This window comes from Budorcas taxicolor, chromosome 20, assembly GCF_023091745.1.
Source record: "Budorcas taxicolor isolate Tak-1 chromosome 20, Takin1.1, whole genome shotgun sequence".
Taxonomy (NCBI): domain Eukaryota; kingdom Metazoa; phylum Chordata; class Mammalia; order Artiodactyla; family Bovidae; genus Budorcas; species Budorcas taxicolor.
Genome location: NC_068929.1, coordinates 45,074,381 through 45,092,867, shown reverse-complemented (window position 1 = coordinate 45,092,867; position 18,487 = coordinate 45,074,381). Strand labels below are relative to the sequence as shown.

Below are 18,487 nucleotides of genomic sequence, written 5' to 3'. Positions count from 1 at the left end.
GTACATGACGAAGCCAGGACCCCAGCTAAGCCTAGGACTCACAGTGGTCTAGGGGAGAGTCGCGTCTCCCTGTGGTATTGACTGGCTCTTCCTCTTGGTCGTACTGTCGAGCAGAGCTCTGGAACGGAGAGACCACCTGTGCATGCACTTGGGCCCATCAAGGCAAATGAACATAGATCTGAAATTCCTAGGAATGAGAGCTCTTCAATATGTCCAGCACCCCTCTACAGTCTTCCGGGGAGTCTTGTCACACAGCCTCTGGGGTGGATGTGAGTTTGATGGGACTTGTCCTGGCAAAAGTTATCTCATTTCCTTACTGATCAGGGACATGTCCCAGGGAAGGTCAGCGTTTCAGAGTGTTCTTGTCTGAGGGAAGGGTGTGTGTGCGCATCCATGCATCTGCCTATCTGTGTGTGTCTGCATGTGTGCATCTGTGCGTACATCTGTCTGTCTGTGTGCATCTGTTTCTATGTGTCCCTCTGTGTGCACTCGTGTATCTCTATGTGTCTCTGCACCTCTGAATGACAGTGTGTGTGTGCATCTGTGTGTACATCTGTGTGTACCTGTGTTTCTGTGTGTGCCTCTGTGTATTTGTGTGTGTCTGTGCACCTCTGTATGAGTGTGTCTCTGTGTGTGCATCTCTACATGAGTGCGTTTGTGCATGTGCACAACCATGCATCTGTGCATCCGTGTGCATCTGCGCATCTCTGTATGAGAGTGTGTGCATGTATTTCTGTATCAGTGTATGTGTGCATGTTCACACAGGGTGGAGGGAACACAGCAATGGGTTGAGGAGGGGCACTAGGTCCCTGACTCAAAAAGCAAGCACCCTTCTTCTGCAATGCTCTCCTGCCATGTGTTTGATCTGAGACGGCTCACTGTCGTAACAGGAGTTTTTGTTTTTTCCCCTCCCAGGTGTGAACGAATCCAGGAGAGGTCACCCTGTCACCGCTGGAGGAACACCTCATTTCCAGGTCCTCTGCACGAGCCCGACTGTGAAATGAACCAAGCAGGGACTGGTCGGACACTTCCTTCCTTTCCTCATTGACGCTCCGGGCCCAGTGATTGTTTCCCTGTTGCTCTGATTGTGAACCGTCCTCCTCTTGCCAAAGCAAACAGCCTGGACTGGAGGAGGAGTTCCTCAGGCTTGTCTGCCAGCCTGAACATGAACGCAGGCCGAGCAGACAACAGCCCACGTTCCCGAGGGACTTGGGGCCCCGTGGGGCCTGGCCCTCAGGAGCAGGTCCTTTCGTGATGCTGGCACCTGGGAGTGAGCACCATGCCCATCACCCAGGACAATGCCGGGCTGCACCTGCCCCTCCTCTACCAGTGGCTGCAGAACAGCCTACGGGAGGGCGGGGATGGCCCAGAGCAGCGCCTCTGCCAGGCAGCCATCCAGAAACTGCAGGAGTACATCAGGCTGAACTTCGCTGTGGATGAGAGCTCCATCCACCCTGACCGCAGCCCCCCTGGGATGGAGATCTGCACGGTGTACCTCACCAAGGAGCTGGAGGACGCGGAGACTGTGGGCCTCAGTTTTGGGAACATCCCTGTGTTTGGGGACTATGGGGAAAAGCGCAGAGGGGGCAAGAAGAGAAAAACCCACCAGGGTCCTGTGCTCGATGTGGGCTGCATCTGGGTGACGGAGCTGAGGAAGAACAGCCCGGCCGGGAAGAGTGGGAAGGTGCGCCTGCGGGACGAGATCCTCTCGCTGAACGGGCAGCTGATGGTCGGAGTTGATGTCAGTGGGGCCAGGTGAGTGGGGGAGCACCAGCCAGCAGTGGGGGGTGGATGTGGGACCCTTGTGGCTCACTTATTCCTGATGCTGAGGGCTGCGGGTCCTCCTGTGGTGAGAAGCCAACAGCATTTATCCTATGAAGGGAAACTGCACACTCTTGAGATTTTGTGGTATTTATGTGTCTGTTTTGCTTCATTCTCTCTTAGAAGACTCAGGCTCAGAGTTTTCCCTTTTTTTTCAAAACTTGGGGTAAGAAAGAAAAGAAATAGCACATGATAAGAGGATGAGAAATGTTACATTGAGTTAGACCCTCTTTTCTACTCAACCCAGCATCTTACTTCCAACCGGAAGGCCATAGATTGGGTCCTGGGTATGTTTCCATCTGCCTGTCCCTATGACCTTTGCCACCAACTCACAATTCAGAAGGCTCTTGAGATGCTGAGAAATGTCTTTAGACTACCACCCTGCCGTTTCCTTGTCCTGGGAAGATCCCCTTGGATCTCATCTCAATGAACTTGTTTCTGTTTTCTACACATGTGGCCACTTACCATGGCAGTAAGTTATGGTTGGACAGTTTTGTTGTTTCTTGAGTGAATTATGGTCCCCAAGACCACCTTCAGCTTCTGTGATTCACTAGGAGAACTCACAGAACTCAGAAAAGCTATTATACTCATGGTTATAGTTTTATTACAATGAAAGCAATCAGATTAAAATCAACAAAGGCACAAAGAATCCAGGAGAGACCAGGAGCAAGCTTCCAGTTGTCCTCTCCTAAATCAAACTAATAGTACATGGTCTGAGGCCCCCACCAGAGATCACATTATTAGCATAAACTATCTGGTGTGGCCGGACGCCTCAGGTATACAATGACACTCTTTGTTGCTGTTCAGTCGCCCAGTCATGTCCGACTCTTTGCAACCCCATGGACTGCAGCTCGCCAGGCTTCCCTGTCCTCCACTGTCTCCCAGAGTTTGCTCAGACTCGTGAAATAGGAAACAGGCCTGTGGGTGTTCTAAGATGCACCCAGTATTTTTTTAGTCAAGTATGGTAAGACATGCAGACAGAGGAACAACTGTCACGAAGGAAGGAGTTTATACCCCAGGTGCCTAGAGGCAGGAGGCGCACCACTGTGTGCAGAGCCACAGGGGGAGGCACCAGCCCTGGTAGGAGGCTGAGGGTGGGAGGGGAGAACAGGGCCCAAAGCCTTTATTAGGGGTTTCCAGGGAGAGGCTGGGTGAGACACGGTAGGCACACTGAGGAACCTTAGGAGAGGACAGCTTTAGTAATTTCAGCCAGCTCTGAGCTGTCTCCAGTTGTCCAGTACCTGACCCCGGCTAATTTAGACAGGGGAATAGAGACTTGATATGTGGTGGTGCTGATGGTGGTTTAGTTGCTAAGTTGCGTCTGACTCTTGCGACCACGTGGACTGTAGCCTGCCTGGCTCTTCTGTCCATGGGATTCTCTAGGAAAGAATACTGGAGTGGGTTGCCATTTCTTCTCCAGGCATGATATGTGAGAGTTGGTTAAAATAGACAGTTGGGATCTGGGCTCTGGACTGGTTGGTTAGTATTATTGATATCACAGGCGCACTCCTCAAGAGAGTTGTTTGCTAGCTCTAGGAATTAGCTGCCCCTGATGGATAGGAGGGGCAGTCTCTCCAGGATCAAGTCTCGAAATGCCAGAGCATCAAGAATAAAGTAACTAAGGGAACAGCCAGTGTACTACTGGGCTCTGAATATTTTCCATGGCTAAGGGAGTAAATCCTCCAAACAAAACTTTCTCACTAGGCAATAGTCACGGCTCTGAAATTCCCTTCTCTAAGGGGCTGTTTTGTGTAGGCCAGGTGATGAAGGGCTAGGTGAAAGATGGTCCTCAAGTATAGGCGTGGAAGAAAGAGAAGGCCAAAACCCTCTGCTTGGTCTTCAAGACATTATAAAAGGGAATCAGGCAATGAGACAAGGGTTCCTGGAGTCCTGGCCTCCCAGTGCCCAGAACAACCAGGACATTCACAAGACAGGAGAGAAAAAGACTGGGTTGATTTTTCAGGATTGCCTCCTTTGTTCTCTGGCATCAGTTCCGTTCAGTTCAGTCGCTCAGTCGTGTCCGACTCTTTGCGACCCCTTGAATCACAGCACGCCAGGCCTCCCTGTCCATCACCAACTCCAAGAGTTCACTCAGACTCATGTCTATCATGTTAGTGATGCCATCCAGCCATCTCATCCTCTGTCGGCCCCTTCTCCTCCTGCCCCCAATCCCTCCCAGCATCAAAGTCTTTTCCAATGAGTCAACTCTTTGCATGAGGTGGCCAAAGTACTGGTGCTTCAGCTTTAGCATCATTCCTTCCAAAGAACACCCAGGGCTGATCTCTTTTAGAATGGACTGGTTGGATCTCCTTGCAGTCCAAGGGACTCTCAGGAGTCTTCTCCAACACCACAGTTCAAAAGCATCAATTCTTCGGTGCTCAGCTTTCTTCACAGTCCAACTCTCACATCCATACATGACCACTGGAAAAACCATAGCCTTGACTAGATGGACCTTTGTTGGCAAAGTAATGTCTCTGCTTTTGAATATGCTATCTAGGTTGGTCATAACTTTTCTTCCAAGGAGTTAGCGTCTTTTAATTTCATGGCTGCAGTCAACATCTGCAGTGATTTTGGAGCCCCAAAAAATAAAGTCTGACACTGTTTCCCTTATTTCCCATGAAGTGATGGGACCGGATGCCATGATCTTTGTTTTCTGAATGTTGAGCTTTAAGCCCACTTTTTCACTCTTCTCTTTCACTTTCATCAAGAGGCTTTTGAGTTCCTCTTCACTTTCTGCCATAAGGGTGGTGTCATCTGCATATCTGAGGTTATTGATATTTCTCCCAGCAATCTTGATTCCAGCTTGTGTTTCTTCCAGCCCAGCGTTTCTCATGATGTACTCCGCATAGAAGTTAAATAAGCAGGGTGACAATATACAGCCTTGACGTACTCCTTTTCCTATTTGGAACCAGTCTGTTGTTCCATGTCCAATTCTAACTGTTGCTTCCTGACCTGCATATATATAGGTTTCTCAAGAGGCAGGTCAGGTGGTCTGGTATTCCCATGTCTTTCAGAATTTTCCACAGTTTATTGGGATCCACACAGTCAAAGGCTTTGGCATAGTCAATAAAGCAGAAATAGGTGTTTTTCTGAAACTCTCTTGCTTTTTTTATGATCCAGCAGATGTTGGCAATTTGATCTCTGGTTCCTCTGCCTTTTCTAAAACCAGCTTGAACATCTGTAAGTTCACGGTTCACGTATTGCTGAAGCCTGGTTTGGATAATTTTGAGCATTACTTTACTAGCATGAATTATAACAAAAACCATTTATTGAAGAGTTATGGCTCTAGGGACTCTCTACTGCCACTGTCATTTAATATCTACTACAACTCTATGTAAGGGCTTACCTGGTGGCTCAGATGGTAAAGAATCTGCCTGCAATGCAGGAGACCAGGGTTTGGTCCCTGGGTTAGGAAGATCACTTGGAGAAGGAAATGGCAACCCACTCTAATATTCTTGCCTGGAGAATTCCATGGACAGAGGAGCCTGGCGGGCTACAGTTCATAGGCTTGCAAAGGGTCTGAATTGGCTGAGCATGAACAGGAGTCCAACTCTGTAAGGGACAGCTTTAAATGAGAACCTTTACCACAGAGAGGGCATTCAGCTTACACAAGGTCACCTGAGAAAGAGGCAGAACCAACTGTGAACTTGAGCCTAGCCGCCACCACAGCCTGAACGTCAGCCTAGCCGCTGGCACAGTCTGTGCTCTTGAGCCCTGTCCTATACCACCTCAAATCTCGGGTCCTTGTCATGCCGTCTGGTGCTCAATTTCATGGATGGTTTACAGCTTCACAAAGTACCTCCTCGACATAATCATAGACAAAAGGGTGGTAAGTGACAAGAACAAATGCTAAGGCTTTCACTTACCCAAATAGACAAGGAAAACAGAAGCCACCCCCTGTTCTCCCCTGCCATCTCTTATGTAAGGAGCTCAATTTTCATATAAACTTCCTTTGGCAAACTTACATCTAACCTGAACTTGAGGACTAGAAGCACTTTGAGATTAAGTGTCAAGGAGCTGAAAGTGTTTTGAATGTTCTCAAGATACCCTTTTTCACTCTTTGTAACTTAACTGTTTGCTTCAGCACCAGATTTCCCCACATACCTATGTAGGTTTTGTCCTAAAAAAGTGGTGAGTGGGAATTTGGTTCTGCAGAAACCCCAGTGTACCTCTCTCCCCCTCTGCAGACAGCCCCCTCAGTGACTGTATATTCACCATTACTTGTAAGCAACAGATTTCAGGTGTCAACAGGCTAATTTCCCTATCCCCCCACCAACATGACAAGTTGGAATATCACTTGGAATTATAATAAGAGGCACACTTTGGGGGCAAGCCATTCTGCCCCTTCTCTTGAATTTGATGTTGAATTCAAAAATCCCTTAGATGATGTTATGGGTTGAATTATGTGTCATGCCCCTCCGGATTCACCTTTTGCGAGTTCACCTATCCTCCTCTCCACCCAGTACCTGAGAATGTGGCTTTATTTGGAAGTAGGGTTGCTGCAGATGTATTTAGTGAAGATGAGGCCCTATGGGAATAGGGTCCCCTGGTCCAGTATGACCAGCATCCTTATATAAAAGGCAGATCTGGGGACACAGACATGCACACAAGGAGAATGTCATGTGAAGGCTGGGGTCAGGCTGCCACAAGACAAGGATCTACCAGAAGTTAAGAAGTTCTATAGGGTCTGTGGGGTCATAAAGAGTTGGACAGTACTTAGCGACTGAACAACAACAAGAGAGGGATCTGGAACAGATATTTCTCCCGTACTCAGAGGGAGTGTAGCTCTGCCAACACCTTGATCTTGGACTTTTAGTGCCAGAGCTAAAAGACAAATTTCTGTTGCTTCGGCTACTTGGTTTGTGGTGCTTTTCTGTGACAGCTCTAGCAAACTAACACACGTGATATTTTGACCCTGTCACCTATGGCTGGTCAGTTATTCAAACAATTTCCTCCCTGACAAGGTCACTCTGGAAACTTTAGAGCACTGTGGTTGTTTTTGGAAGAGGACACTCTGAAAATCGTGTGTGGGTTAAGTGTGGGAGGAGCAGGTGCGAAATGTAGAAGATGAGCTCACGGTTGGCTTATTTTAAAAATTAGCTTAGGGTTAGTTTGGAAAGATCATCCCTGCAGGAAGAGCAGAGGATTCACGGCCATGGGTCTGACACCCATCTGCACCCCTAGAACCATTTTCAGAGCTCAACCTGAGAGCATCCCAAACTTATCCCCAAACCTCAGACCCCATTCTGCTCTCTCCCTGACTGACACTCCCAAGGTCTGCAGTTTGCTTCCAGGCTCCCTGAGTAGCTCTGGGAACCCCTCATTCTTTTGATTCACGGTGGAGTGAACTTCTTGAGAACTTTCTGAGGTGGGGAGGGGTACCAGTAGTGGGTGCTGTCACATGCCGTGTCTTGCAGGCACGGCTGCTAAACACATGGAGGAAAGCTTTTGTTTGCAAGTCTATCATACCTACTCTGGGGAAGATGAGGTTTTCTGGAATGTTCTATTTATATCTTTTTGGTGAAGGGAGAACTGGGAAGATTTTTTTACATTATTTCCTACAAGGAATACTTTGTAACCCCAGTCCCTCCCCTCCACCATCCCTCCCTCCCCTAGCTTTCTATAAGTAAACCAAATCTGTTCCCTGAGGACAGATTGTTCCAAATTGGTAACAAGATGTGGAATTAATTAAAATACAACCCACACACCAAAACAAAAACAAGTAGCCTTTTCTGAAAAGTAGAAGGGCCCATGTTCCACTGAAAATGTATTTTTTCAGGGTATCAAACTCAACTGGACTGTTTGGTACATGAGTGAATATGAGCAGGGCAGCACAGTGCAGAGAACACATGGGCCTGGGCGAGGCGGATCTGGCTTCTAGACCCGCGTGCTGGCCGTGTGGGCGAATGACCTCAGCCACGCAAGGCTGATGCTGTCCCCAGCGGGGTCGTTTAGTGGGTGAGATAAGATTTACTTGATGTCCTGAATAGGCCTCTGGCACATGTCGATGTCCAGTCAAAGGTAGCTTTTCACATTCTTCCTGGTTGGCCTCAGGCGACCTGAACCCAGGGCACAGCCTGAACTAAGAAAAGGCCTTTGAGTTTGAAGGGCAGCATCCGTGTGCGTGCTTAGTTGCTCGGTTGTGTCTGACTCTGTGCAACGCCCCCATGGACTGTAGCCCCCCAGGCTCCTCTGTCCATGGGGATTCTCCAGGCAAGAATACTGGAGCGGGTTGCATGCCCTCCTCCAGGGGATCTTCCCAACCCAGGGATCGAACCCAGGTCTCTGGCATTGCAGATGGATTCTTTACCCTCTCAGTCACCAGGGAAGCCCTTAAAGGGCAGAGAAGAGCCTAAAACTCTAGGAGTTTGCGCAGCAGGAAAAAAGAGTAATCTTCAACCCGGAAATCAGGGTAATATTCAAACTCTGAGTGACCTGTAATGGTGTGGGTATCAGCCTGTAGGAAACGATGCTGGTGCCTGCAGGAGAGGGTCCTGGAGCCCCTCAGGGCCAGACTGCACCTTTGCGCTACTAAGGTGTGAGATACATACATGGTCCACGGAGAGGGGCCAGGGTACTGGGCTGGCAGGAGCACCCAGGGAGCTTAGGGCCATTGGCCAACTGAGACAGGAGAATTACTCCTGGGCTGACTAGCTGGATGTCAGCCCTGGCCAGAGGTAACCTTCAGCTCAGTACCACTGCCTTTAAATTGTGTGTAAAATTAAATTTAGTGTTGTTACAAGCTCAGACTCTGGTTACCCATGGCAACCCCGAGTTCTCTCTAGGTTATAGCAGATTTTAAACAGAGTGTCAGGAGGCTGCTAGAAGGTGTTACTTGGAGAAATGACTGCAGGTAGTGATGTAGGAGACTGCAAGAAGGAAGAATTGCCAATTATAGCTTTATAATGTAGTCTCTGGGGCCATTACACACAAGGGTCCTCCTGCCTATCTGAATATGCCCATAGGCACCCAGTACTCTATTGGAGACTGTATTTATAGGAAGAGGGAGTCATCCTGATGACCTAGAACATTCAGGAAAGGTTACATTACATTCAGCTTGCCATTTAAGGAGCCAGAGAAGCGTGTAATACACTTCTGAGAGATTTCCATTACGGAAGGTTAAAAGGAAAACAAGTTTCAGCATTTAAAATTCAATTATCTGGAAACTTCATCAAGTGGAACAGCCCATTCCCCAAGGATGCGGCGTCAATGGAGCGTTGCAAGGGCCTTACATCCATGCCCACTTCATTCTTCTCTGCCTGCTTCCCCCACGTGCTGTTTCATTTCATGTCATACTTTCTGGAAGGCAGCCCAGATCTCATCCAAGTCCTATTTTCTCATTGTACCGAGCAGGAAACTAAGGTTCTGGGAGGAGGTTTCCTGGGGTCAAGAGCAAGGACCAGAATTCAGGGCCTCTGACTCAAATTCTAGAACTTTTTATTCAACACTATAGTAACCAAGGAAATTAGATTTCTTTTTTTTTTTTTTTTTTGCACTTTACTGTTGGTTGTAAGATACAAATTGAAAATCACATTTTCCTGCATATTTCTACATCCATTCTCTAAACGGATTGTAGTTACATCTAGAACCTTCCTTCTCAACAAGAGTTTAACTCTTAGCAGCTTCATCTGTGTGTAAGCGATGGCCATCGGACTGAGCTTTCCCTCAGGTCTTCCACACGCTTTCTGGGCAAGGCTGTGGACCGTCCTCTGCCATTGCCTGCCACCTTGTGGTCGAAATCAAGCACGCCACTAAGGAGCTTCAGTCAAGCTTATTATTAGGCTGTGAGGGTTTCTCAGCTGCGCCGTGAGGATGTCTCCAGCCTACAGAGCTCTCTGCTAGAATGGGAACATCTGAGCCATCCCTAAGTAGAAGGTGACTCAAGCACCATTCCCCTCCTCCGGGTGCCCGGTCTCCTCGTGATGCCCCCAAGGGGTGCCCCATCCTGGCTCCCCCCGGGGCAACCCCTCCCCACTACACTCAGAGCCCTTGTCCCCTACAAGTAGACAAGTAGCTGACCTGATAAACCTATTCGTGCTTAGCTCTTGGTGACAGATGGTGGGGGGAAGCTGTCCGTCCCCAGCCCAACTCAAGTCTGGAATCAGAAAGCCTCAGGGGAGGGTGAGTAGCAGGCAAAGCCAATGGGGTGGATTCCTTCAGAAGCCTAGCGTCCTTGTGCACCCTCAGTCACAGCCTGTAGGTAACTCCAGGGCCACTTACAGAGCATATTTTCAAGGTTGGTTTGTTCTTTTTTTTTTTTTAATTGAAGGGTAATTGCTTTACAATGTTGTAGTGGTCTCTGCCACACTACAATGTGAATAAATATATATATAATATGCATATAAATATGTTATTTATATATTTATGTATAATTTTATATGTATATTATATAATATTTATATGGTTATATAATATATATTAAAATAATATGTATTTATATAATTATACTGATTAATATCTATCAGTCATAATTTTATATATATATATATATATCCCCTCCCTGGGTCTGTTCTTATGAGGGGAGAGATTACATTAAAACAGCCACTTTCTATGATTTAAAGAGGTTGCAGAGCTCCATTCAGAGATGCTCTTTAACTTCAGCCCAGTAACCTGCTTCTCTTGGTAGCCCATCAGAGCTGCTACTGGGGGACTGATTTCAACCATGGGAGATGGAAAACCCAAGTATTCTACTTGAGACACTCGCTTTGAAACTCTTAGCTGTACTTTTGAGAATCGTTGTAACTGTAAACCAGAAAGAGAAAGAAATGCTGGGAGCATCTCAGTGTGATCATAGTGCTACCAGCCTGACTTCATATCCTTCTCTCTCTGGACACTCTGGGGCCATTTTCAAGAATTTTGACTCCTACTTCATTTTAGGTCCAGATATTAAATGAGTGATAAATATTTTTATTCTTTCATTTTGAGCACCAGATGCCCTGAAGAGGTTTTTTTTTTTTTTTCTAAAGGTGATTGTCCAAGCTTCAGCACCTGTTTCAGTCCTTGTCCCTCTTTAGTCTTCTGGAATGGAGACAGATGACCACATGGCCTGGCTTAGATGTCCCTAATTAACCTGTTTGCCAAACCCAGAGGTTCAAAGACTTGAATCCCTGTGTTTTGGGGTCCACCTAGTGGTTGCTGCCTGCTTGTAGGGGACAATAAAATCTGATATTATCAGGACACATATGTGTGTGTATGTGCAGTGTATGTTTTTTGCAATTTATGATAAAACATGGGGCTCCCCTGGTAATTTGGCTGGTAAAGAATCTGCCTGCAATGCAGGAGACCCTGGCTCAATTCCTGGGTTGGAAAGATGCCCTGGAGAAGGGATAGGACTCCAGTATTCTTGGGCTTCCCTGCTGGCTCAGATAGTAAAGAATCGGCCTGCAATGCAGGAGACCTGGGTTCGATCTCTGCATCGGGAAGATCCCCTGGAGGAGGGCATGGCAACTCACTCCAGTATTGTTGCCTGGAGAAGCCCCAAGGACAGAGGAGCCTGGTGAGCTACTGTCCATGAGGTTGCAAAGAGTCAGACACAACCAAGTGACTAAGCCCACAGCACAAAACATGGGTTTTCAAAAGCTACGTAGATATCTTCGTGAGATTCTTCTTTGTCTTTCTCCAAAGATTTTGAGAGTGTGAGTTGTTATGCTATTTAAAATAAATGATGTGGAGATGTCACTGTCAGTGGCATTTTGGATGATGGGGCTTTCCAATGTTGAAATGGACAGAGCAACACCCAAAGGTGTGAGTATCTGGGTCTTTTGTACCTCTGGGTCACAGACAGCTGGAGGCTGGGGTATCAGCGATAGTCTAATTAGCTGGCTTATCCCACCAGAAAAAGAATGATTCTATCATTTATAACATCTCTTGGGCTTAAATTTAGCCTTTCCAGGTCTGGGGGATGGCAGAGGGAGATGGTGGGCTAGGCTTTTTCCCAAGCTGAAGTGTGTGTTTGCTGTGCCCTTAAGCTGGACTTGAAGGCTAGTCCATTTAAATGGGGCTGGGATTTATTATGAAACTTTTGACCTTTGGGGACACAGATATACTTTCACAAATGTCCCTGAAGGAGGTCTGAACTATTATCAGGGGAAGAGGAAGTAAGTGTCTTTAAAAACTCAAGCTCCATTAAGTACAGGTCTCTGTAAAACTGCACGGCAAGTCTGGAGGGTTTCCCCTGACTCAAAGGTTTTATTTAGTCTGCATGTGCATTGCTGGGAGGTCCCTGTCTGACCTAGCAGAATAGGCAAAGAGGGCATCAGTGGTAGTCACTGGAACTGGTTCTTGCTCTAGAAAGTTCGTCATCCAGGTGGGATGAGAAGATCCATGGGGGAAGGGGAAAAGATATTAACCTCTCAGGACATATTTTTATCTTAAAAAAAAATAAGAAATTGAGCTTGGCTAATATTTTAGATATGAGTTGACATTGGTATCCTTAATCTGTATGTCAGACTCTAGGAGGGTCCCATGTCCTGTGTGTTATGTGACATATCCTGAGGGAAGAGATTGTGACCCACAAAGGCCTGCTCATTGATTAATTCACTTTTAACTCATTTCAAGGATCTGTAGTTTATGTAGGCTCACTCAGAGAAGTAGGCTTATGAATTAAAGTACGTATTTTGTTGGATTTAAATTAACTTTACCAAATGAACAGATAAACTAAAATTCTTGAGGGGCTAAAAAAGAAGATTAAAAATAATCAATGCAGGTACAAGCAAACCATAAGAAAATGGCTGGGTTGACCCTTGCTTTACTGCTGATATGTGCTCAACCACATTTTAAGTTAAACCAATGACAGTCTATTCATATTGACAAGAAATCAGACAAAAAAAGTAAAGGTCGAAGCTTTTGAAAGGCTATGTGAAATACAAATTTCCAGGCTCTGTTATTAAAGCAAAACCTCACCATAAGCATAGATTGTGTCTTGAGATAATCCCTAGTGATGGTATAAGGCCATGATAATTAGCAAGATATTTAAAATCTAAATATCAACCACATGAATACAAATAATGTTAAATGTTTTAGCAATGTTAAAAACTATGCAGTGCTAAATCTAGTCCAGAATTTTACTAAACTGAATATTTTAAGAGCCTCTTTGAAATTTCTTTTTACTTAATTGCTTACGGCAAAAAGTCACACACCATGAGGAAAACATTCATTCTTACTGATGCAGTTTTTTAAACAGCTAAAATAATATATGGAAAACAATATAGCTGTACCATAAAATGCCCAATTTTGTCAGCAAATTTTGCTGGAAGGTGCACAGAAACCTTGCTGAAGTTTTAAAGAAACAGTTTGCCTTGTGGCAGTTCGCTGTGCGGCTGGAAATAAAGCATCGCTGATTCTCACATGTTCCAAATAAGGGTATTTGCTTAGTTCTGCTTCCGTAATGTGATAGGACACCTACTTATTCGTGAGTCACTAAAGAAAAGAGGTACCAGAAAAGATATATTTTCAAAAGGCAATGACTTCTTTAGTTAAAATAATGCTTTGTGGAGAAATTATATAAGGTAACAGCTGCTTTGATTCAAATTTTAAATTCAGGGTAAGGTTATAAAAATAGGCCAGAACATGAAAGTGATTCACTGCATTGGTCCTAGGAAAGTTGAGACAGCAAAGAAGCTAAAGTCAGAAGTGCCAAAAATGCTAAAGAATGTCATCAGTTTGGTTAATTTTGTAAAAAGAAGACTTTTAAAAGTAGTGGAATTGTTATTCTTCTCTGTACTAAGATGGGGAATGACCGTGGAAGTGTTTTACTCTGTAGAGGTCTGATGTTTATCTTGAGGCAAAGCATTTAGAGTATTTCAGCTTTCAAGATGGCTGTGCAGTATTTTCCTTCTACAAAAAAGACAGTTGTTTCGTATTTGCCCACTTTATCTATGAACAAGTAGTTTTCAATGGCATGCTTCCTGGAGGCTATTTCTGCAAGTACACACACACATAATCTGTCTTTCCAAGGTAAAGATGATATTGAAAGAATGAACAAGGAAGTATTTGGAAGCAACCCAAATGTCCATCGACAGATGAATGGACAGAGAAGGTGTGGTATATATATACAATGGAATATTACTCAGCCATAAAAAGGAATGAAATTGGGTCATTTGTAGTGATATGGATGGACCTAGAGCCTGTCATAGTGAGTGAAGTAAGAGAAAAGCAAATATGGTATATTAACATATATGTATGGTACCTAGAAAGATGGTACAAATGAACCTGTTTGTAGGGCAGGAGTAGAGACACAGACATAGAAAACTGGCATGGGGACACGGCGGGGAAGGGGAATATGAGATGAATTGGGAGAGTAGGATTGACATATATACACTGCTGCCGCTGCTAAGTCGCTGCAGTCGTGTCCGACACTGTGCGACCCCAAAGACAGCAGCCCACCAGGCTCCCACGTCCTTGGGATTCTCCAGGCAAGAACCCTGGAGGGCGTCACTACCATGTGTGAAATAGAGAGCTAGTGGGAAGCTGCTGTATAGCAGAGGGAGCTCAGCTCAGTTCTTTCTTGACCTGGGCAGGGGGGTGGGATGGGGAGTGGGGTAGGAGGGAGGTTCAAGAGGGAGGGTATATATGTATACTTACAGCTGATTCACTTCCTTGTACAGCAGAAACTAATACAACATTGTAAAGCAATTATACTCCAATTAAAAATAAAACAAAGCACTAACTACTACTTGAAAGAAATTCATGCTATAGAAAGAGCATTTTCAAAATGGATTTTTGGAAATGTTTCCATGCTTATTACTTTTTTTGCCAAAATGTTATATATGCCAACAAAAAGTTTCATAGGCACATATTTGAAATCTTGAGAACAAAATTTTCTATTTTTTAAATCTTCCATAGAGTTTTACAAAACTTATGTTAAAAATTATTTTAAAAAAACAGTACCTCCCAATAACTTGGCAGAGAAAACTCCAAGTTGAAAATTAACACAAAATTTTAACTAAAACCTTTGCAAAAGTGGTAGATAGGGCTGCAAAATGAAAAATACTTTTTATTGCGTGCTACCGCTAATGTGCTGTTTCCATTTGGGTCTCCCTGTCCTTGAGAGGTAGCTTCAGCTATGGCAGACTTTAAAACCAACATCCATTTATTTTGAACTTAAAGTCGTACTTGTGAATTATCACATTCCAAAATGTTAAGCCAAGTTTTTGAAGCCCTTGGAGTATATTTAACTATATAGCTTTAACTAAAAGTAATATTCACTGTGTATAATTTATTTTAGTAAAGGTGAAAAAGATTTTAAAGTATTAAGCACTTCATATTAAGTATATATTTTAAAATTTTAGCTTTTACATGTATGTTTTATAATGTGTATATGTACTAGTATGTGTACATGTTTAATAAATAAACATATGTATATGTATATATTGGGTTGGCTGAAAAGTGTGTTTGGGTTTTCCATACTTTTTGGCCAACCCTATGTATGTATGGGCTTCTCAAAGTGGCTCAGAGATAAAGAATCTGCCTGCCAACTCGGGAAACATGGATTTGATCCCTGGGGTTAGGAAGATTCCCCTGGAAAAGGAAATGGCGACCCACTCGAGTATGGACAGAGGATACTGGCGGGCTATTGTCCATACAGTTCATGGCGTTGCAAAGAGTCAGACATGACTTAGTGACTGAGCACACACACGTGCCTGCACACGCACACACGGGGTGCATGCTTGTATCTTTTTTACATTTTTCTGAGCATAAAAGTTAACAATTCTAGAGTTGTCATCTCACAATATAAAGGTTGGCCCTAGCCGCTACAGAAACGTCTCATTTGAGATGTGTGGGATCTAAATGTTTCCCATCAGTCCAGTGCCCAGCAGTCCTCCTTGACTGGCTCTCCAGAGAGCTGGCTTCCTTGGGCTCTGCAGGCATGAACCTAAACCTTTCCGGTCCCTCCACACTTGCTGTCCTGGTGGCCCCTGAGTTCCGACCATGGGGTGTCCTGCTCAGCCGCCCCACCAAGCACAGATACCCTGGCCCTGCTGCTCTCCCTCCTCTTGCTAACTGCCTGCTCCCTGGACCATTTTGCAAGCTCTCTTTGTCTGATTATTTTTCCTTTTATTCATTCCAGAGCAGCATATTTATAAAGCTATTAGTTAATGTTTCAGGCTCCCAGTCCCTCTCCCCACATTAGTCATTGTTTATTTCAGTGGCAACACTAAAATAACATTGAAGTGGCTTTTCAAAGAAAAGAATGACTTGCAATTCTACTATAATTCTCAACTGATTTAATTTTTCTATGTTAATATTTAATCTGTGACCATGCGAATGTAGCCCTACCACCCTAACTCAACAGATTTGTCTATTTCTATCTCATCTATGTTCATCAGCAATATATATTTTTCAGACTACCTTATTTTCCCATTGGTGAGTCATGCTTGTACATGGCAAAACATTCAAGTAGAATAGAAGGACAGTGACTGAAATTTATCCTCAATTCAGACCCCTCTCTCTAGTTTCTAGCTATAGCCCAGGGCCCTACTCTGTTACCAGTTTAGGAGTATTTTTCCAAGACTTCTCTAAACATTTCCAAGTTCTCTGTGTTATTTCTGTTTTGCACAAACAGGGGCACACTATCCCTGCTGTTCTGCATCTTAATTTTTTTTTTTTTAATTTGAAAACCTATTTTAGAGATAGGAAGAACATAGTTTCTTTCTCCTTTTTAACAGCTGTATAATGTTCTACCAAAGGGTTCTAATATGATTTGTTTAATTGGTCACCAATTAATGGGCATTTTCATTGTGCAGTCTTTGCTATGTCAACAATTCTGCAGTAAATCTTATATTCACAAGTCTCTGTGTACTGTAATGTACAGTTAAGTGAAGGATGAATTCCTAGATGTGGAATCCTCAAAGAAATCTCATTAAAATTTTTTAATCACTGCAAATTGTTTTGCCCAAGATATTACTCTAAATTGTATCCCCACTGACAGTATGTACAAGTGTAGTTTTTCACAGTTTCACCAATACTATAGGAATACTTTTAAAATATTGAATTATACTATGTACAGAAGTCTGTATTATCTTTCTTCACATAATATTTTCAGACTCAACCCACCTAAATTAATAGTCTTCATAAGCATAGTCATTAGCGATAATTTAGGTAAGCATGCTCTTTCTGTCATTCCCATTTTTTCAATATTTATGTGTAACACTGTATTTAAAATGCTTGTGACCAGGACTTTTCCTTTTGAATCCTCCTCCCAGGACAGATTCCCTGAAGTGAAGGTACTATGTCAAAGGACATTCTGGCAAATTGCTTTTCACAAATAGCTTTTCCAAATTATACTCTCACCAAAAATGTGTGAGTGCAGTGTACCAGGATCATTCAGGATTGGGTATTATGATTTAATTATACTTAACAGAAATTAATGAAGTTAATTAAATCATTTTTATTATTTTATTTTATTATTTATTGTATTATTTAATTTTAATTTGCATTTATTTATTTGACCAGAGAATTTGGCTGTTTCCCCTTAGGTTTTTTTTTTCCTATTTTATTTTACCTGTTTTGTAAATCATTTAGTCATATCTTTTGTCTACTATCTGTTGGAGTCCCAAACTTCAGCACTGGAACATGTATTTGGATATAAAGATCTTAATCTTCTTAATCCCTTTGCAGTTAAAATTCCCCTTAATCTTTTAATAAATCTTTTAGTTGTTATTACTATATAGAAATTTTAACTGTTTCTATGGATGAGTTTGAGTTTTTTCTCCTATAATCATCTTTTCACTTCTTTAATCTTAGGATGTTGCTGCCTTCTCAAAGACCTGAAACTCTCTTCTATCAGTTTTCACAACTGTATTTTAAATTTATCTTGATAATTTAAAATTTAATTTAGCTGACATTTGTTTTGATGTATAGTGGAAATTTTATGTCTCTCTTCTAAATTGCTGTGTAATTATCCAAACATCATTTAGTAGGAATTAATTTTCTTAAGTTGTGAGGCTTGATTTATTGTGATAGACACACATACACACATACATACATTTCTATTTCTGGACATTCTATTTTTGTTCTCATCCGTACGTCTATTTTTATGCTTATCACATAGTATTTTGATCATGTTGTAATGTCTAGTAGTACTGGCTTCCTCCTCCATCTCAGTGCTGAAGCTTTTCCTAATATTGTTTGAAATTATTACCCATTAATTTTCCCAAATTTTCTTGAGTCATGGTTTTGAGTTTCTAAGGCCATCTCAGGAGAATACTGTCTTTTCTAGTATGGCCCATCCTTCAAGGCCCAGGCCAATCCCCCTCCCACTTCCTTCTCCCCGTCCTGGGAACAGTTCTGACCTGCACACCCAATATCTATTTTCCTGGTGGTAATAGGCAGGATTCTAAGATGGCCCCCAGGATTCCACACACTCCCACCTTATACACATCCTCACATCCCCCAGGACTGTGAACTGGATGAATTTTACTCCCATGATAAGGTATGTCATAAAGAGTCAACCTTAAGAGGGGGAGATTATTTGGGTGGGCCTGACCCAATCATACAAGCCCTTGAAAAGCAGAGTGTTCTCTGGCTGGTGGCAGAAGGGGCAGCCAGGGAGACATGCTCCAGCTGACCTGAAGGAAAGCAGATATCCATGGTGTGAACTGGCCGTGGAAGGGTGCAACCTCTAGGACCTGAGAGCAGTCGTGATTGATGACTAGGAGGACAGTGG

The 18,487-nt window shown here is 43.7% G+C and overlaps 1 protein-coding gene across 1 annotated transcript in view; it reads left to right on the top strand.

The window, feature by feature from the left end:
- Positions 1 to 1,279: 1,279 nt before the first annotated feature.
- Positions 1,280 to 18,487, top strand: part of PDZD2 (PDZ domain containing 2) — a 266,122-nt gene continuing 248,914 nt past the window's right edge. The window contains exon 1 of the mRNA XM_052659129.1: positions 1,280 to 1,755. Coding sequence (XP_052515089.1) covers positions 1,280 to 1,755 — 476 coding nt within the window. The remainder of the gene's footprint in view (positions 1,756 to 18,487) is intronic.